The sequence below is a fragment of the Chelmon rostratus genome, chromosome 3, assembly GCF_017976325.1.
Source record: "Chelmon rostratus isolate fCheRos1 chromosome 3, fCheRos1.pri, whole genome shotgun sequence".
NCBI lineage: Eukaryota > Metazoa > Chordata > Actinopteri > Chaetodontiformes > Chaetodontidae > Chelmon > Chelmon rostratus.
The window spans coordinates 927,097-947,468 of NC_055660.1; the positions used below are offsets into that span (position 1 = coordinate 927,097).

Genomic DNA, 20,372 nt, shown 5'->3' on the forward strand with positions numbered 1-20,372 from the left:
CTCCTGATGATCTTCCACTGACACCTGAAAGCTCAGATCAGCAGATGTGCTGTTCTGATTGGAGGAACTTAAACAGCTGTTTTCAAGGTTAAAGACGTTTTCAGTGTTAAACATGTCCAAGCTTTGACCTGCTACACATCACTTCCGCTTTAGCTAAAAACATCTGGGCATGCTAACACTTAAAAGGCCTTCAGGCTAACAGGTTAGCTTTTATTAGCATGTTAGATTTGCTTTTACACAGCGTTTAGCAGTGCTAACCAGCGATAAAACACCAGTTAACCAAGCCACTGTGTGTTGACAAATGTTAGCATAATACGCTTAGCAATTAGCAGCAGCATAATTACTCTGAACACCCACCACAGTTGGACTCATTGATGCTTGAGGACAATTTCTGAATAAAACATCAGGGTCGACTCAAGTGACACACAGTGACATCACTCATAATGAATCCAATGAGGAGACACGATGTCAGACTGCTGTGTTGTGTCGCTGAGGCCAGCGAACAGTCGAAACATCTCAGAGTCAAGAAAACGAAGGACACCGACCTGTGTGTTGTAGGAGTTTGGTTTAATATTGTACTGAAAAATAAATTAACGAAAATAACTTTAAAATGCAACAGAAGACAAAAAAGAAAGAAAGAAAAAAGATCCAGATTATAAACATTCTTTGCCAGCAGGGGGTGGAATCGCAGTGCTCATGTCAGATTAAATTTACAAATATATATAAAAAAGGAATTTATTAGACATATCCACAAATCACGAAAGCATTCCTTTACATCCAGTGCGCTGAATCTGGTCTACCAGCCAAACGTTGTTCTTCCAGCTACAAAAGTCTAGAAAATTTATATTTATATATGTATATATTTCATACACATGCCCTGTGTGTGGGTGAGGCTGTAAAAAACTCAACTGTACAAAAACAAAAAGCACACCCTGGTGATGTTGTGGATGGAATGATGATTAAAGAAGAATGATCCAGGAAAACGACGATGTGGTGACGCGGACCTCCGGACGAGGCCGACGTTTGGAATGAACCGTTCATTCATCCGACCGACGGATTCTGGCTTTAAAACGAGAAACTGGAGCCGTTTTCAGTGTTTGTTTCAGGAGGGCGATGCCACAGCTGCAGTGATTGTTACCGTGTTGCTAAATGGCTTCTGGTGCTTTAAAATCAGGAGGTGATTCAGTCCTTCAGGGTTGTCGACAGGAGGAGGAGGAGGAGGAAGAGGAGGAGGAGGAATAACACTGGACTTAAATAATTATCTACAGGTCTCAGCTGAACTGGACTGGAGGAAGAAAAGTCTGGCACTCAGATCCTCATCGCCAACTACCAGGTCAAATATGGAAATGTCTGACATCCCAGAATAATCCAGAGACATCGAATGATTTAAGGAGGAGCTCAGTATTTTGGTGAATACGCACATTTAGATGGATATCAAGCTCATGTTTGTGCGTTCAGTACAGAACTGGGCGGTGGCGGAAGGATAACTGCTGTTTGTCAAGAAATAGTTCCTAAATATCTGAGCTCTGGACTTCAGATCCCAAAACAATGAACATTTAAAGTAAAAGAAGCACGAAACAATACTGGAGTCATGATCGCGTCATTACTGATCATCTCGAAATAAAAAATAACTAAGAATCAAGTCGTGATCTGGTCTGAAATGACCAACAGACGCTCAGCAGCACATCTGTCTGCACGACGGCCTTTCGACATGCGGCCAGCTGACGCTTAACGGACACTTCAGGGTCGGCGGGTTTCAGGGGAGTTTAGCATTTTACGAACAGTTCTACTTTCTCAAAATCAGACAAACTCGTGACGTGTTGTTGGAGCGGCGGCCGTCTGCTGGAGGCGTGTTGGCGTCTGGTTCCTGTGGATTTATCTGCAGGAGGTGGATTCACGTCAAGTCTGAAACATTTAACTAAACTTTCTGTATTTAAGCAGAAAACATGGAGTCATGCTGAATCACACTTCCTGCTAACTGCTCCCACAGCTGTGAGAACCCCACCGATCACAGGTGAGTGATGCTAAGCTAACAAACCTGACGCAGAAAATCTAAATGTTATTTCCTGTTCAGTATCCAACATCATGTGACCTCACAGACGTTTCCACGCCGTGAAAATACTGGCTTTAAATCAGCGTCTGGACACAGCGGGAACACGTTCGCACGCAGACGTCATGTGACCGGATCACATGACGCACAGCTGAGGGTCCACCGTCTCTGCTCTGAAGCACTTCAACAGTCACGACGCTTTGTTAGTTTGTGGTAAATATTCTGAATGGAAGACTCGCTCACGTGCTCAGCTGTTCCCGGAGCTTTCCGACACTTCCCGCGCTGAGGTCACATGACGCTGAAGAAGACTGCGGGAACGGTCGAAAGCTCCGGGAAGAGCGGAGTGAATATCTAGCACAGATGCGTGGTGCAGTTTTCCTGCAGTCTGACAGATTTTTGGTCATTTCAACAGATCGTTAAGTCGACTGAGACGCTCGGCGCGGCGAGTCGCCGCACGGGAACGTCGACATCTGAGTGAGAAGAACTGGACGACTCCCTGAAACCGAACTGTTCTGACTGCGTCAGCTCAGCTTCCCGCCTGTTGGTCCGCCTCGGTCTGAGAGCGTCTGCGAGTAAAGCTGTAAACTTTGGTTGTGAAACACCTGACGGAGACGACAGGAAGGGGGGGGGGGGACCTGTGGTCGTGCTCTTCATTCATACATTCACATAAATGGGAATCGTTAATGTCGAGTTGTCACCTGCGATGACGTTCAGTGATAAAACAATGGCTCCTCCCACCAATAAATACCTTAACCCCGCCCACTGACAAATAATAAAATACATCACACTGCTTCGTCCGGGTCTACAGCGAGTCCTTAAACCTACAGCCAGCGCGGCGAGGAACCATCGGCTACGCTCAGAACAAAAACCGATTACACGTCTCGACCGTCCTAAAAACGTTGTTTCAAAACCGAGCGGCGGGAGAGGGGGGGGGGGTGGCGTGCTGCTAGTTTTTCTTCTTGACGTTGTTGTTGGAGGCGAGCCGGGGCCGCGGCGCCGGGATCAGGGTTCCCAACGGGACTCGACTCCGCGCCACTTCGAAGAGTTTGGAGAAAACCTGGAGGAAGAGGAGGAGAGCGAGGAGGTCAGGCTGAGAGAGTGCCGGGCCTTAAATACTCAAACACACACACTCTGCCGGCAGATCGCCCCCGTGTGGTCGGACCAGACATAGAGACACCGTCAACAATCATCTGCATTGATCACTTTGACTCCTCAGCGCTCACCTTTCGAGGAGTCCTCTGGAAGCATTGAGAGAGGAAGGATGAGAGGAAGAGGAGGGAGAAAAAGAAAGTGTTGGCACTGAGTCTGAACCGTCAGTGAAAAGTTTCCTTTAGTCCAGAATGAAGCTGAACAAACGAGGTCTGAACTTTTTCAACATCAGCTCATATTTTCACCACATGAGAGTCAGTCACCTGCAGATCATCCAGGTACAGATGATGCATACAGGTGTTTTTAGAGGAGCTCACACTCTACATTCCTCATTTCTTAAGTACATTTTGCAGCATCACTGCTAAATGCAGCTAACGTGCTGCACCTTTAAATGAAGCCACCAGAGAGGTGGAGACAGACAGACAGACAGACGGACAGACGTGCAGACCAGAGGACAGGACGGACGCCCTCTCACCTGTTCCCACAGGGTTTCGGCCACCTGGTCGATGACTCCTCCCACCTCGCGGAACTCTCCGGAGTATTTGACGTAAGCCCAGACGCAGAGCGCCGTCAGAGTGACGCCCATCACCAGATTACACAGCGTGGCCACGGAGTTGATGCCCACGAAGCCCGTGACCAGCGACACCACGTACATGACGAACATGACGGCGAACAGCGTGGCGGGCGTCCGCGCGGCGTAGAAGATGTTCTTGCCGTCGTTGTGCTTGCTGAAGTTGGCGTAGGCCTCATCGAGCTCCGCCTCCAGCTGCTCCTGGTAGCGCCGGCAGAAATCCTCGCCGCCCATCTTCTTGACGGAGCGGAAGTGGCGCACCGACACCTGCCGCAGCTCCACGTGACGCCGCTCCAGCTCCGCCGGGGAAATGTAGGGTTTGTCACCGCCGCAGACCTGCCAGACGATGCACGACGAGTTAACTCAACAACATCTTAATACAAAGAAAACATCAATGATTCATTTTATCAGTCCTGGATCTGACTCGCCACGACAGCGGGCGCAAACATCAGTGGACAGGAAGTGATGCGTTACCTGCTCCATGCTTTTGTTGTATACATCTTTGGCTCCTGCTACAGCTGCAAGGTTATTAGCTTCAGCTGTTGCCTAGGTAACAGATGACAACACATGCATTCAACATGGAGAAGTGGAGTTAACACACACGGGATCTGACGTGTCGCTCAAACAGCATCACTGACGCCGGCTCTTTAACTTTAAACTGTCCAGCAGGCGGCGCTGTTTCGCCGTGAGATTATGTGAAGTACACTGACCTGCAGCATTGACTTGGGGTGAGGAAGCTCCTCTCCCTGGTAGATCTTCATGTAGGCCTGAAAAACAACAACTGAAGTGAACTCTGAAACATTCAGACAGACGACGTCCAAAACACGGAAAAACAGACTGCAGGCGTTTTAATACAGTCTGAGAAGTTCAACCACATAGTCCTGAGAGTTAGGACCACTCGCTACAGGAACAGCTTTGTTCCTGCTGCAGTTTCTCTTTTAAATAGGAGGTCTGTCCTATTTTAACGTGGTCTTAACTTGCTTACTTATTTCTTTACTTATTGTTTTACTGTCCCTCGTATCATGCTCTTATGTTTTCTTAGCATGCTCCTAACAGGTCTTATATTGGCATTTTTAGTGATATTTAATGACTTATTTATTTTATTTATTTATTTAGTCTTTTAGCCATGATCAGTGAGCTGCTGGGAGTACCTGTCAATGTCTGCTGTTAATCTGTCTTCTGTATGTGTCCTGTGTTTCTAAATGTTGTGCATAATGTTTGAGATGGACCTCTCCAGAACAAATCTACCTACAGGTATCAGTAAAGTTACCTTGACCACAAAAAAGGTGAACAGCCGCCTTTTCTGACTGAGAGCTCAGTGAAGCTGCAAAACTATGAAAAACAATCGACTCACTGACCTTTCCTCTGGCTTTCAACCAGGATTTAAACATTTATACTCAACAAAATATTAAATATCATTCTCTCTCCTAATAAACTGAAACCTTTTCCTCAATAATGGCATTAATTTACAAAAAACTGTTCAGAACAGTTAAAGGAAATAACACTTTGTGTGAAATCAGCCAGAAAATCTTCCTGACCCACTAAATGAAGAGTCTCGTCAGGCGGATGATATGAACTCACTTTAAAGTAGTGCAGCAGGTCTCTGCAGGTGATCTTCACTCCTCCGATCTCTTTTTCCACCAGGTTTTCTGGAGACAGCAGCTTCGGGACGAGGTTCACCAGCTCCTTCTTGAAGTCCTCGTCGATATCTGAGACACACACCGAGCCCACGTCATCACAGCGGACTGCGTCAACACAAGCTTAGTGAAGTCTGTAGACCTCAGCCTTCACTCAAAGACTCATTTTCAGCTCATACAGGAGGACCAGCAGAGTGATGATGATAATAAATAATAAGAAAATATGGGCAGGAACAATGTTTAGCAAAACAATAATGTGGCGTTCATGAAAACAGGACGTTCTGACTCTGTAGGTGCTGGTTCCTGAACGTTATCTCTAAACTGTTACAGAACAAACTGTTGAGTTTTTAGCCATTTTTTTGCGAGTTTTTTGCGTCCGTGCTGGCGTTTCACCTCTGAGCCGTCCGTCAAAGTGAGGGTTGGTGGCCACCTTGAGGCCGGGGTGGGGCAGCAGGAAGCAGCTGATGTTGGAGAAGCAGGAGTGGATGTGTTTCCTGACATTCTGCAGCTCCTCGTGTTGGTTCTGCTTCACCTGCACACAGACGTCGGCACATTCACGTCAGCGTGGAGACGTTAACATCAGAGACAGAAGCTTCAGCCCGAGCGGTGAGACCAACCTGCAGCCGTTTCTCCAGGAAGCTCTGTCCTCCCTCCAGACCGTATGGATGCTCGTAGGGGTAACTCCAGTCTCTGATCAGGAACATCAGAGTCTGAACGCAGAGAAACATTCAGAGGTTACTGATCCAGGACCCGTAACTGATCACAAGTCGTTAAGGAACAAGACAAAGCCTTTTGTTCCAATATATACATATATATATATATTTATATTTCAGTTTTTCCTGCACAAACTCAAGATGATGAGCTTCTTTCAAACAGCTCGACCCAAGAAGTGGAACACGATGCTGTGTTAATGTCTCTGTGAATATTGAGTGAAAACGGTTTCACACCTGGAAGGGTTTCTCGTAGACTTCCTCCAGGGCCAGTCGTCCGTACTCAGTGAAGAGCTGAGGAGAGGAAACAACCTCATCAAAACATCACAACGCATCATAAAGCTCAATTAGTATACGAGCGTGTGTCTGATCCATGAAAGCTTTTCCATTTCCTGCTCCAGACGCTCTGCATGAAAAGCCTCTAATGCTGCAGAGAGAAGCTTCGGCCCGACTCATGTCTCACTGAGGCTTTTTACCTGAACCATCTCAGAAACAATCTGAACCGTGAGGGCATCATCCAGACCAGAAACGCTGCAGCGACAGAAGATCATAAAGGTTATCAGAGGCCGTTTGACTGACAGCTGCTCTGAGGCGCAGGGACGAGCAGCCGGGACCAAAGATAGAAGAAAACTTCCCACGGTCAAACACTCCTGGCAGCCTCTCAGCCTGAGCTGCCTTCTGCCTCATATGGCCGCCCGCTGGCTTTAGTTCAGAGGTTAATCCCGACATGAACACATGGAAACACCTGATATGGAGCTCCTCGCTCTCATCCTCAAAAGAAGATGAGCTTCAAGCAGAAGAGCTGCTGTAAATGTGCTGGATTAGGAATCAGCACGAAGCCGCTCTGCCGGGTCGTTCAGACGCCTCCTGATCAGGAGAGGACGGTAAGAAGTGACTGAAGGTTCAGGGGGGGGGGGTCATAATCGAACAGAGTGACTGAAACTGGAGCGTAACGTCACCAAACTGTTTAAGCTCAATGACAAAACTCTGAACAGGTGCTCATTAATGAGTCTGTGAGGATCTCACCGTTCTTCTCTGACTAACACCAACATTAACAACCTCAGTTCTAAAATCAGTGTTTCCCATTCACTGATTAATGTAGCGTGTTGATTAGACCCGTCCCTGACCCCCCTGAGGTGAAGTCCTCCTCTACGTCCTAACACCATCATGCAGGGAGGAGGGACCGTTGGTGACGCCTGAAGCAGAGTCGATCTGGAGTTCATGAATGATTCACACATCTTAACAAGTCTTCAATTAGCTGTGAGCAAGCAGCAGTTTAAGAAGCCTCGTTAGTGAAATAACTGTTATGATTTTCTCTACTTGTGATGGTACCGGAGCTTAGAGCGGCCAAAAAGGGTGAAAGACTGTTTTTTGACAATGTTAAGCAATGGAGCTGTTTATACTGTTCAGTTATTTTTTTAATATTTGTTAAACAGTATTATTTAGTGATGAAATGAAAGACTTGGCTTCCACTTTACTTTCATTTTCACAGCTGATTACTTTTTTGCATGGCATTGTGGGAGAATCGTCTCCCCAACAGAGAACCTGATGAGGATCAGTGTCTTCTGCTGCTCAGGTCGCAGCCACCAGGGGGCGAGCAAACATCAAATGTTAGAATGATAATGTGCATTTCCCATAATTTAGCTTATGTTTTTATATTAAGTTCACCCTGCAGATTGAATGAGGAATCATTTTTATTCAAAAATGCTCACATGAGCCATGAAAGCCGTCTGCATGCTGTTACTGACCTGGAGGTGCTGGAGGTCGTCCTCCTGGACATTCTGGGACAGGTTGTACACCTGAGACACAACAACAAACCAAGACGTCAACCCGTTGGTCACCTGGTGCCATCATACTAAGACTGTTATTACTTTAAAACCCCGAACACACAGGAAACCAATCCTGACGCATCTCATCTGAAACTTGTTTGACACAGTTCTGAAGCATCAAACTGAGGAACGAGTCATTCACACTGATGCCATCAGTCCTGTCATTAAACTGACCTGGACAGAGCTGGTCATGGTGCTCAGGGCGAACAGCGTGGCACAGTCTTTGATGGTCGACTGGCTGTCGAACGCCCCCTGTGTGTCGATAAGTAGAACTGCAACCTGCAAGAACAAAACACTCGTACAGTTTTAAATCCAACTAGATTATGTTGTGTGATCAGCTGGGATTAGCCTGGACACACACTACACTGTGCTACAGGAAGCTGAAACATGGTTTTAAAGGAGGAATTCAAAGAGCTCAGAGGATGCTGGCTGTGAACGCTGCCTCAGCCTGTAAACTGACCTTGCAGCCGTCTGGTTTCTCCACCACAAACACTTCACTCCAGGCCAGGATGCCTGTGGTCTCCCTCTCGCAGCCGCCTCGCCAGGTGAAGCCGGTCAGAGGCTCCTCCTCCCCGCCGACCCACGAACCGGACGACTGGACGGAGACAAGAGGAGGGTGGAGAGGTCATCACGCTGTTACAGCTCAACACGACAAAGCGAACCTCAGAGAGCAGACTGAAACGACGTGGAAAGCACGTCATGTGCTTCATGTGATGAATCACACCAAACACCGTCGGTGTGATGGTTGAGATGGAGCGTTAGCAGGTTTGACAAACAGGATATCAGGGAGGGGTGGACGCTCTGGGGTTTTAAGCCTTTGAAAGGTTTTAAAAAGCTGCTTTTCACTGACAGTAAGAGCACAGCACACAGGTTTTCAGACTAGTTAAATAAAATAGAGGAGCTCCATTTTCACTCTTCAGACTTGGTGCAAATGAAGCAACGTGTAACTTCTTCAATTCACACATACGACACATGAATTCTGTGTTAAAGGAACAATGAGTAAGCACTGGCCACGTGCCATTCCAAACCAACAGGGGGCAGCATATCACCAGAGTAACTGCTAACTGCTGCTCACTGTACGCTCTGCTAAGCTGCCCGTAGCTAGTTATCTCCGCTAGCTGCACAGCTAGTGGCTCCATCAGCTGAGAGCCTGGAGCCTCGGGGGTTATCGTCGGTGTTTAAACCGCAGGCAACAGAACCGGGTTCAGCAGCCTCCAAAGGGGGCCAGTTTGACACCAGCGAGAACAGTGCTGAGGTGATCCGACCAGGATGCTGACTCCGGGGTCGATGGAGACGCAGTTTGTTCTGGATGTCTTACACTGTTCTCCTTTAAGTCAAACATGGAAAAGTTCAGTACGATCCTTTTAGGAGCTTTGAAGCGTCCTATCCCACGTTTGACCTCAAGCTTTGAGACCTGTGCAGGAGGTGTATGAAATGGAACTGTGCCGCGACCTGACCTGCGTGGGCGGGGCTTATTCTACGCATAAAGATGGCCTTTATGTGTGAAATAAGCAGCGGTGAGCTCCGCAGAGGCCCAGCCACAGAGCCGGCATTGTGCCGGCGTGAAATCCTCTTTACAGCGCGATGAATCCCTCCAGAATGTTCCTCGGTGCTTACCGTAGATTAACGGGGCCAAAAGGTCGACTCACAACACAAACGCTCACTTTTCTACACTGTCAGACACTTTAACTGATGCAGGAGTTCATACCAACAAATCTGATGGGAACTTATTTGTTTCCAGCCAGAACAGTTCCAGTGAAAGGATGAATGATTTGCTCCCCACTGATGAACTTCAACCACATTATATCACATATGTTCCTGAAAACAACAACAACACACAGTATCTGTTGTCCGTTACCGGCTCATCACGACCGTGCACCAGCCTACCTCAGTCTAGGACTTCATATACCTAATATTCTATTTTATTACTTTATTTCAACGTCTTCACCGCCATCCAAGGTTAAAACATTTTACGTTTTACTGTCTTCTACGACAGAATTTACAATCAGCTGATCCGATGTGGCTTTGCGTGACGTTTCAGAGGAAAGGTTTCCTCGTTTCCTCTCTCCTCGTTTGGTTTCCTGTGTCTCTCTGTGAATCCTCGCCGGGAGGGACTGAGACAAAGGACGATTTGGATGTTCCTGTTTTTACATTTTGTTTGAACGAGCTGAGAACGAACTTCATTGTCAACGACTGCTTCACTGCAGCTGCTGCACATGTGACAAAGAAGTTAACGCAGCATCAGTCTGATAGCAGCCTCTCATTAAAATATCACATGGGTCATTTGACATAAACTTGCTATGATGTAAAACACATTGTGCAACCAAATTTATGACAGACAGACAGACACAGACACAGACAGACACACACAGACACAGAGAAGACACCACAGGGGCCGTCACATGTGTGAGTGCTGGAATAAGATTCATAATAAGAATTTATCCTTTAAGGTGACACATTGCCAATTCCTATTATTTATTATTGATGACATCATAACATTACTGAGCTTTTCAACAGATCCATCTCCATGACAACTGAGGCAACTCCATCAACGGATGAAGACTGTGCAATACAGCTAAAAGCTCCAGAAAAGAAACTAGTAAGTGGACCTTTAGTTCTGATCATTTCATCAAACCACCTTTTTCAAGGTCAAGAACTGTACTGAGTTTGACGCAGTATTCTACAGTCCAGCGGCGTACCTGTTTGTACATGAAGCGCAGCATGAAGTCCAGCAGGAAGGACTTGCCCTTGCGGAAAGCTCCGGCCACGGAGACGACGACCACGTGGAGATCCTGCACCTCCTCCTGCAGCAGCAGCCGCTCCAGCGCCTCCTCTTGCAGCGAGAACGAGTGCTCCTCCTCATCCGCCACCACGATCTGCACCGGCCTGGCCACGCCCACTTCTTCCTCCTCCAGCAGGTCGTCTTCCTCCTCTTCACGCCTCATCTGGGATGTGTCTGATTGAAACCCATGGCCGCCTGAGAGGGAAAGTTGAAGGGTCAGAAAAAACACTTCCTGACGGAAATGTTGAAGCTCAACCTCCTACAGCTGATTGGATGATCACATGACTTGCTGGGCTGTTATTGGCTGTTGCTTCTGAACTTGTTATGTGTATGTTATGTCTCCTAAACTCCACCTAAAGGCACTTCTGAATAAATCTGAGGCTGAAGCTGGTTCAGCATATTGAAGTGAGTCCAGGTGATGAAGGTATGTGTCAGTAAACACAAAATTCAACAGGAAACAACCTACAGGGTGATGCATTCTTTCACATACTTTCATCAGACAAACACGGCCGGCCGCCTCTGTACTTTGCATTATTTTGCAGTATTTTGCATTATTTTGCAGTATTTTGCATTATTTTGCAGTATGTTTACTATAACATTTGGCTGAGACTTTAACACACTTACACCCACAGTCACTGAAATTGGACAATAACACTTGAAATAATCCAGAAGAAGAAGTTGAAAACATACCGCAGGTCCTTCATTCCACCGCTGGCAGACTGTACAACTCTACTGTACAGTTATTATGTGCAATAAGCTCTAAATACCTGGAGTCATCTACCTCCTCTGTGACTGTGAACATCTATAACCCACTCCTCTTGCACTAGAAGGTATTTTATACTCTGTGCAGTTATATTATTGCTAAGCAATAATAGCTCTGATGATCAGTGACAGAAAAAGTTTCCTGACCTCGTACAGTCAGTGAAGTTTCACAGGAGCTCAGCCAAGAGGAAGGCTGAAGCGAACCACTGCCATTATGGGATGGCAGGGCTGGCTGGATTTACAGTAAATAGACAGAGCCATGGGTCAGTGTTGTTCTGGAGTCAGTTATAACCGGCGGACTTTGAGCTCTCCTTGTATGGCAGCAGTTACACCTCACTGATCTGCAGCTCTGGTTACATGGCGTCTGGATATTACAGGAAGACATTATTATTAGTATAAACTATATTTGACTATTTTTTGCCTTCATCTGATAGGTCAGAGTAAGTGGTTCTGTCATCTGTAGCTCACTGATCTGAAATCAGGTGAAACAAGCTGCAGAGACCCGTGTAAATGCTGCCGTGTTTTCACTGCCCGAGGACGATAAAGCCGCCGTGTGTCCATTTTGGGGATTGTTTCCGTGACCTTGTGGCTACGTGACGGCGCTCACTCGAGCGCTGTCTTGTGATCGCGCAGCTAACCGAGCAGGCTGGAGCAGCCTGCGGCCTCGTGGGAAGAAGAGTCTTCATTCAGGTCAGTGTTGAGCCGGTCGGCCATGTGAGAGCTCCGCAGGCAGCGACACAACAACACTGATCTGCTTTCACCACGTCCAGCAAGCAGCCGGCAGGGTAAATCCACCACATCTTCCCGAGGAACACTTCAATAATGTACAGGTCGACATAAAAACTGGCTTTGGGACGACTTTTGAACGACGTGTGCTTTAACTGAGGCTTTTAAGGAGAGCAGTGAGCTGGATAATTCACTGTCCCAGTGCTTCCTCTGTACAGCACATCGGCTGCCTGAGGACAAACACGTCTCCAGTGAACACAGAAACGCAGCACGAAGCTGAAACAGTCCGACAGAAATAGATAAATATATAATAAATATATAGATTTATCTTAAGCTGTCATGAAAAACATCAAATATTATCTTGTTCAAGTTTTTAAATGTGAGAATTTGAAATCACTGAACTGAATTGGGACCAAAGTCTGGTGCAAAGTCTTGTATTTACAGAAAGTTTGAGGCCACATCGTCAGATTAGATTATTTATCGTGATATTTTTGGCCACAGTAATGACTGGAGTCACCTGAACACAGCCGGGGCTCAGGCTAGCCTCCAGTAACTGATCAGAGTGAATTATGTCATTTACAACATTTCACTGAGTTTGATTTAATTTCTGGATATTTAAATGTTGCCGTAATACATCTTTGAACATTGCACTCATCCCTTTAACATCATCATCATCATCATGAGGAAGAAGTGTTGCCTAAAAAGAAGCCAAAACTTTAAAAAACTAACTGTATGAACTGAGCGTCTTTTTCTCTTTTTATAAACGCTCCCCAGACTGATTACAGCTGATAGTGCCCGCCTCTCCGACCACTCGTGTTGACTTCTGATCGTGAAGTGGAGATTTTATTTGCCTCTTGGTAAACAGGTGATTATTGATGAGCTGATCACCTTATTATTGTCATTCATTAATTATATCACAGACCAATTAATCAAAGAGAGCAGGAGGGAACAGAACAGAGGCCGAACAAGCGGACACTTAGAGTAACTCGTTTTATACTTTAGACAGACAGACAGACAGACAGGCAGACAGACATTTCCCTGTTTTGTCGTCTCTGTGTGAACAGAGATGTTTGGTGAAAACAACCTGAAAACTGATGATAAACTATGATAAACTGATGATAAACTGATGATAAACTGATGATAAACTGGATCATCGGATCATGTTTGTCTTGTATTCCTGCCTGCTGCAGTGAGCTTTCACATTATTAGCTCACTAATACGACTCACTGCAGCAGTGAATAAGCACAGTCGTTTCACACGGGTCGACTTCCTCATAGCAGAACATAGCAGAGGAACCTGGTCTGAGATCTGCCAGCTGACAGTCCTGTTCAGCACTCAGTCACTTTAAAAACTGTCTGGTCTGGCTGCATTCACAACAGACAGGTACGCTGCACGGCACTGCTGACCTACTGGCCTGAGGACATGTTTGTTAGACCCCAGGAGATGCTCTCAGGTCGGGTGTGAGGCATAAGAGACTTAATGAAACATAAGAACACAGAGCCGAGGATTGTTAAGTTCAAGAATGAGCAACATTCCTCACAACGTTTCCTTTAACGCAGAAACTGCTAGCTGTGCAGCAGTGACACACAGCAGAGTTCAAATGTGAATCTGTATTAGGAGAATAATAATCCAGAACTGTTTCAGATCACTCTTAGTGGGACCCACAAACACTGGATCTGACAGCCAGTCCTACTGCGTCCTTATGTAAGACGAGAAATTATACAACCAAATTCCATTCAAAACGCTGCAGGTTTAATGTTAATGTGCTTCTTTGTAAAAGTACTTGCCTTCTTGGAAAACTACAAAAACAGTATTCAAGTATTCCAGTTTTGATTCAGCACACAACGACGTATCCAGAACCATCAGTGTGTATCAGTAATTATTCAGTCAACATAATGTGCAGTTTGGAGAGCTCGAGACTTCAAAGTGTGAATCTGGAGTAAGAGGATAATTAAAAGTCACGTATACAGGACAAGAATTACACAACAATCAGTGCCGTGGACACGGAAATATTGTTTCTTTACTGATTATACTGATGAACTGACAAGACTGTCACCATATGACACACAGGAATGTGTTTCTGCTGACATGTAGGGAATTATTTCTTACAGAGAGTTGGCCCTAATATTTTCCCAAAGGAGTGCAGGGAGACTCAGACTCAAACATTATGTAACTGCTAAAGTATGATAAGGTTGTCTGACATTCAATTAATGTGTGTTTGTATTGATTACTGACAGAGGCTGATCAGGCGACTTATCAGTGAACTAAACTGTGTTTGTAGCAGCAGCGTGCAGTAAATTGTTGCCCTTTGTGTTCATGTTTTTTAACTTCTTTCCTAAACACGATGTGCTTGATGGTGTTATTAACGACTCCTGATGAAACGTGAAAGCTCATCATTCTCGTTATTTTATAGCTTCTCTTTTTTAGGTAACGTTAACAATTATTCACTCAAAAACAGCAGATATTTCTCTACATAACACCTCCTCTTTCTGTCTGCTGCTGTGTTTGCAGTATATGTAGTGATAAGAGACTAGTAGTCTCACCTTGAGAGGTTTCTTATCAGTTTTTTAACGTTGAACATGTAAAAAGTGTTTTTTCACTGCTCTAATGATCTCAGTCTAAAACAGTTGCAGATTAATTTTAATCACAGTTTATACAGCCCATTTATAGATTATATTGTCTCATTGATATATAACGAGATGCTCAGATTTAAAACAAATAAATCAGACAGAATTGTATGGGAAATTCAAACATACACTGGCTCCTAATTGTTGATTGCATCCTGTAATATGTGATAATCACTTATTGTTAATGCGCCTTTGGCTTGGTGCCCTACATTTTGGACATGCCCAAAGCAAGTTGCTATTTACCAAAGGCCAAAGTGGCCTTGCCCTAAAACGGACTTAGTTCCAGGCCTGTGTATATAACGTTATCTCCGGATTTGCCCCACTTTGTCTGAGCACACTGTGTGCAGGTCTGCACGGTGCAGCTGCAACAACACGAGCAGCAGCACTTTCCTGTAACTAAAACTCCATTGACCCGTGTTAAAGATCCAGTCGAACATATCCCAGCACTGACTGTAATCCAGCTCAAACTAACAGACAACTTTCCCGTCTTCACGTTGACAAAGCACGGACAGGAAAAAGGCACGTTTCATCATCAGCCAGCTTCCCAGCAGCTAGCAGCTAGCAGCTAGCCCAGAAACTAACCCACTGTAAGCAGCCTGGCAGCTTTCATGGGTGAGATAATGACTAATCACTGAGCACTTAGCTGCAGGTGGTGTAGAAGATACAAATGCCATAATGACAGGATAATATAGAGTTAGCTGGACGGCCAGCAGCTCAGTGAGGGGGGGGGGGGGGGGGGGTCTCCCTGTCCCAAACACCGTGCCGGGCAGCCTGTCACAGCACGCTGCCTTTTCTCTCGAAAGCAGATGTATTACACGCCAAAACACACGCAAAACTTCCTGCTAGCTGCGGTCATACAGCAACGGTGCTTAACGTTATCCAGAAATAATAATAACTGACTCGTTGTTCCCTGTGGCTTTACCATCGGAGCTTCACTAACGTCACACGACCAAATCAAAGCCGAACTGTAAATATATGACGATTAATTCCAACATTGAGCTGATTTACGGGGCAACAGTTAGTGTCATGAATACTAGCAAACAAAAATGGAAATTTCGCTTAACTGGCCGACTTTTTAAATGGAATTCGGTGTTATCGGTGTTGTCATTAAACTAACATTTGGAGCTCAAAGCCAAATGTTGTAAGGTTAAAAGCCGGTTCTGTTAAACCACCATTATCCACCGCACAGTGTGCTAGCCTAGCTGAAATTACACAGCAACTGAAGTTAGCTTGCTGCACACGGTTAGCGACGATAGAAAACAGGCTACAGGCGTTAGCTGCAAACTACCAGCTGTTGACCAAGCCGTTAAACAGCTTTCAGAAACAACAGAACAATGAAGAATCAGCTAGAAGAGGCTAGCAACTGTTAGCTGTTCCGCTAACAACAAACACATTCAGATGAAGGTGAGGACAGCTGGACGGCTTTAACAAAACGCCTAACGCTGGGCGCTTCGTGACAATACACTACGCACAGCGGGAATAAATCGATGTTTAAACCCTACCCACGGCCACTGTCACTGATAACTTAACAAAGCAACGTGTTTCAGTGACATTTTACCGCTCTGACACAGCGGGACGCGCTAATTTGCAGCAGGATGCGAAACGACAGGAGATGCGATTATTCGACGAAGCGGAGCGCTCCCTGCAGTGTCATTTCATTACATGTACCGTCTACGAAACACACAAATGGCGGTGGAGACCACATAATAAAAAAAATCCCCTGTCATCTCTCGCGTCGGTGAAACTAATCAACCCTCGGTGTATGTTTAATTACCTTCTTTGAAGATGCTGTTTTTGTGATTCCGCTGCTTCAACCTGCTCTCCTCCGCCGCCATCTTTCCTGACCTGCTGATAGCGGCAGCCTGCCCTGACGTCACAGAACTCAACGCAGCGGTGGTTTCCGCGGGGTCCTAAGTACCGCCACTGGTCCCGCCCCCTGCTGAAGCTAGCTCCTGTTGTGCTAGCCTCTGAGCGGAGCGTCTTTCCTCTGACTTTATGAGAAAGTGAATAAGTGAATGCTAACACTGTAGTGAGTCTACTGTTTTTGTTAAAATGGACAGAGGCAGAGGAAAGCAAAGCGATGACAATAATAATGATAACTGCTACAATAACAACAGACACATGAATAATAATAAAATAGTATATGTATGGGGTACCTGTATGATAGTATATGTTTAATTTAATTGTATTCACTTTATTGATCCCAAACTGGGAAATTCTTCTCTGCATTTCACCCATCACTGCTTTTCACACACATGCACATGCAACATGCAGTGAAACACACAGGAGCAGTGGGCTGCCGCATCAGGCGCCCGGGGAGCATATAGGGGGGTTAAGTGCCTTGCTCAGGGGCACATCAGCCGGCTAATGGAGGGAGAGGGGATACTCCACCACACCCAAATTCTTCTGCCAGTCCAGTGGGGGAATCGAACTGGCGACCTTCCGATCACCGCTTCTCCAACCTCTCGGCCATGGCTGTATATATGAATGCAGGATACTAATAATTTGTACACAATAATAATAGAAATATGACAGAAGTAGGTCACACCATGATCCACAATGCAGAAAGCACAAAGACTCCAGAGAAGAAGTCAAGTTAGTAACATGCATTAGTGGGACATGAATGTACACAGGTGGAGAGGAGGACTTGAACAGCTCAGTCAATCATGTCCTCAGACAGTGTAAGCCTACAGCAGCATAACTAGGAACCGGTCCAAGTCAAGCCTGAGCCAGCCCTGACTACCTAAAGCAGAAGTAGAGATTGTTAAATGTTCAGTTTCAAGGTTTCAGAACAGGTTTGAGTCCACATGAATATGAAAACCACCTTCAATAGTGACTTTATCTGCTTTAAGAACTAGACTCAATGAATCCAGATATAAGTTCAGAATCAGGACCAGGAGCACGGTGCACTACAACAAGTAAAACCGTCAGTTGTGTTTTCCAGGTTTGGTTTCATAGACTAAAAAAAAGAGGCCTCATTTATGCTAACATACTCTTCATGACACAGCCAGGTTTCATTTAGACAAAATAAATCAATTTCATAATCTGAAGTTAAATCGTATACTAATGCAGATTAAGATGACAGAGAGCTGATGTTTAGAGTCCACATTGAATTCTCCCATCAGTGGTGGTGTTGATTTTTATTAGGTTTTAATGTGAAATTCCTCTTCTGGTTACTTTGAATTAATTCAGGTGGTCGGGGGCAGACACAGTCTCTGTGGGGTTTTGGATGGTAACTGCTCTAATGAAAGCGCAGAGAAGGACTGCAGCTCTGCCTCCTGGTCTCAGCTCTGGTCGTCATGGTTTCGGTTCACTAATAAACTCGATCAGATTCCTAGAAATGAGAGCTGCTGCTTCCAAAGTGGGATTAGTGTCATCTCTTATAACCAAACCAGGTCTCCTCCACAAAGTCTCTCAATTATCTACAAAATCCACATCATTTGTTGGACAACACCTCAACAGCCAATGACGATGTAGCTGAACATGAATTGTTCAGAATTCATTTGCCAGGATAAAAGTTCCAGGTAAACTGGTCAAATCATCCTCTACCATCAGTCCCTGTCTCATTACAGCCGTCAGCAGAGCGGGGGTATCTGCTCTGAGCTCTGCTCAAATGTCTGTACATGCAGTGGATATCATAAACAGCAGTTAACAACTGGAAAATGCATTTCCTGCAGGAAATACAGTGTGAATGCCGGCAGCTGAAAGGCTTTAATGGAACTACAGACATATAAAATCAATTTAAAAACTCTCACAGCGTGTATTCATCGCACTGCAGAACAGTCAAACCGCTGATCCTGCTGTTGTCACAAGGTGTGTGGACATGTGCTGTAACCACTGCACCACGAAACAGTTAGGATTCAGACCCTGGTCCCATAAGAGGTGTGAAGAACCGGGAGCCTGAACGGCTCTGTTAGAGGGCGGCCTGGATTGTTAGAGGAGTTAAAAAGAAACAGGCAGAAAAAATTCAAACTTTATACAATAATCATTAAAAAAAAACTGTGAGAGATATCAAAAAGGCTGCTAACAGCTGCTAACTTGCACATCCAGCAGATACAGACTCTACATCTTCATCTCACTGGAGTCGTGTTCGTGTCAGCTGATGAGTGTCAGTCTAGTATTCTCTCTTTTTTAGCTCTTTTTTGGTCTCCTTCAGTTCCTGCAGGAAATATCTGACTCTTTAGCCGCTAAACGCTCCCCCATGTTCACCGGCCTGTCTCTACCTGCGTCTGTCTGCTGTTTGCTGCTCAGCAGGAAGTGAACGGTGGGTTTATCCAGTCCTGCTCATTAAAAACAGCTGCAGCTGGAAACGTTGATCAGAGCACAGAGACTGAAGCGAAGCAGCAAACTGTGGGCTGAACCACAACTAAATACCACAATGTGCTAAAATAGGCTGTAGGTAAATGAATGAAAAGACTGAGGGGAACCCTTGTACCCTACTCACCTGTGCTTTTAAGTTACATGCTCTGATTGGCATTAGTTCACCCCCCCACCTCTCACCACAGATTTAATCATTCTGAGGATTTTAATGGTACAAGTTCTGCAGTTCACTGAAACGTGGAGCTAAATGGTTTTAAAACCCAAACCAGACTGAACGTCAGAGCCTGTTTTTGAAACCTTGTGACTTTTCTGTAGAAAATGTATTTGATAGAGAGCGTCAGCTGATTTCCTCACTTCTCACACTGAATGCTGTGTGTTGGGAAAAAGTTCTGTTTCTGTGGATCCATCCTCACTCAGTGCATGCTGGGATGTTTAACCCCTTTACGCTGATTGATCATACCGCTTTAATCCACATCCATCCATCCTCAACACACCTAGGACTCTAAGTGAAAGAACCCCTGTTCTAATTCTTGTTACGATGTCATGGTTGGAAGCCAATTTTGTGGCTGTTTTGATGAAATAAATTAATTTTGAATACGCAAAAAAGATTTTTACTGCATTTAAACATTGAAAAAGTGGACATACACTGTTTGTTTGAACCCTATTCTAGTTGGTGAACCTGCCTAAATTTATATGTATTGTGTGTGCTACAGAAAAAAATAACAAACTCTCTTAATTTAGGATCAATTTGAAAGCAAAAACACAAAGAATTAATTTTTTAATATAATTCTAAATAAATTCAAGCGTCAAGGGGTTACAATAACTTGTCTCCAGTGCGTGCGTGGTGCTAAAGTGCCCCCTGGGGGCCAAAACGCCTGTTAAAGTGCCTCCTGGGAGCCAAAATGCGTGTTAAAGTGCCCTCTTGGACGCCAAAACGCGCTCTAAAGTGCCCCCTGGGAGCCAAAACGCATGTTAAAGTGCCCTCTTGGACGCCAAAACGGGCTCTAAAGTGCCCTCTTGGACGCCAAAACGCGCTCTAAAGTGCCCTCTTGGACGCCAAAACGCGCTCTAAAGTGCCCTCTTGGATGCCAAAACGCGCTCTAAAGTGCCCTCTTCAGTGGCGAGGACATGCTTTATGTGCCCTTTTTTTCCTTTTCGCCCCTGCCCTTCAAAAAGTCTGTGCACGCCACTGCTTGTCTCAGACACAAG

General features: G+C 45.4%; 1 protein-coding gene across 1 annotated transcript; it reads right to left on the reverse strand.

Moving 5' to 3' along the window:
- Positions 1–548: 548 nt before the first annotated feature.
- LOC121604068 (atlastin-2-like) lies at positions 549–16,710 on the reverse strand. The gene is made up of 13 exons (XM_041933468.1): positions 16,618–16,710; positions 10,646–10,923; positions 8,407–8,541; positions 8,121–8,225; positions 7,866–7,916; positions 6,355–6,411; positions 6,025–6,117; positions 5,801–5,939; positions 5,352–5,479; positions 4,481–4,537; positions 4,245–4,316; positions 3,675–4,106; positions 549–3,107 (listed from the first exon to the last, which is right to left on the reverse strand). Exons 1-13 carry the CDS (start codon positions 16,676–16,678, stop codon positions 2,997–2,999), a joined length of 1,719 nt encoding a protein of 572 aa, XP_041789402.1. The 5' UTR covers positions 16,679–16,710; the 3' UTR covers positions 549–2,996.
- Between the last annotated feature and the right edge of the window lie 3,662 nt (positions 16,711–20,372).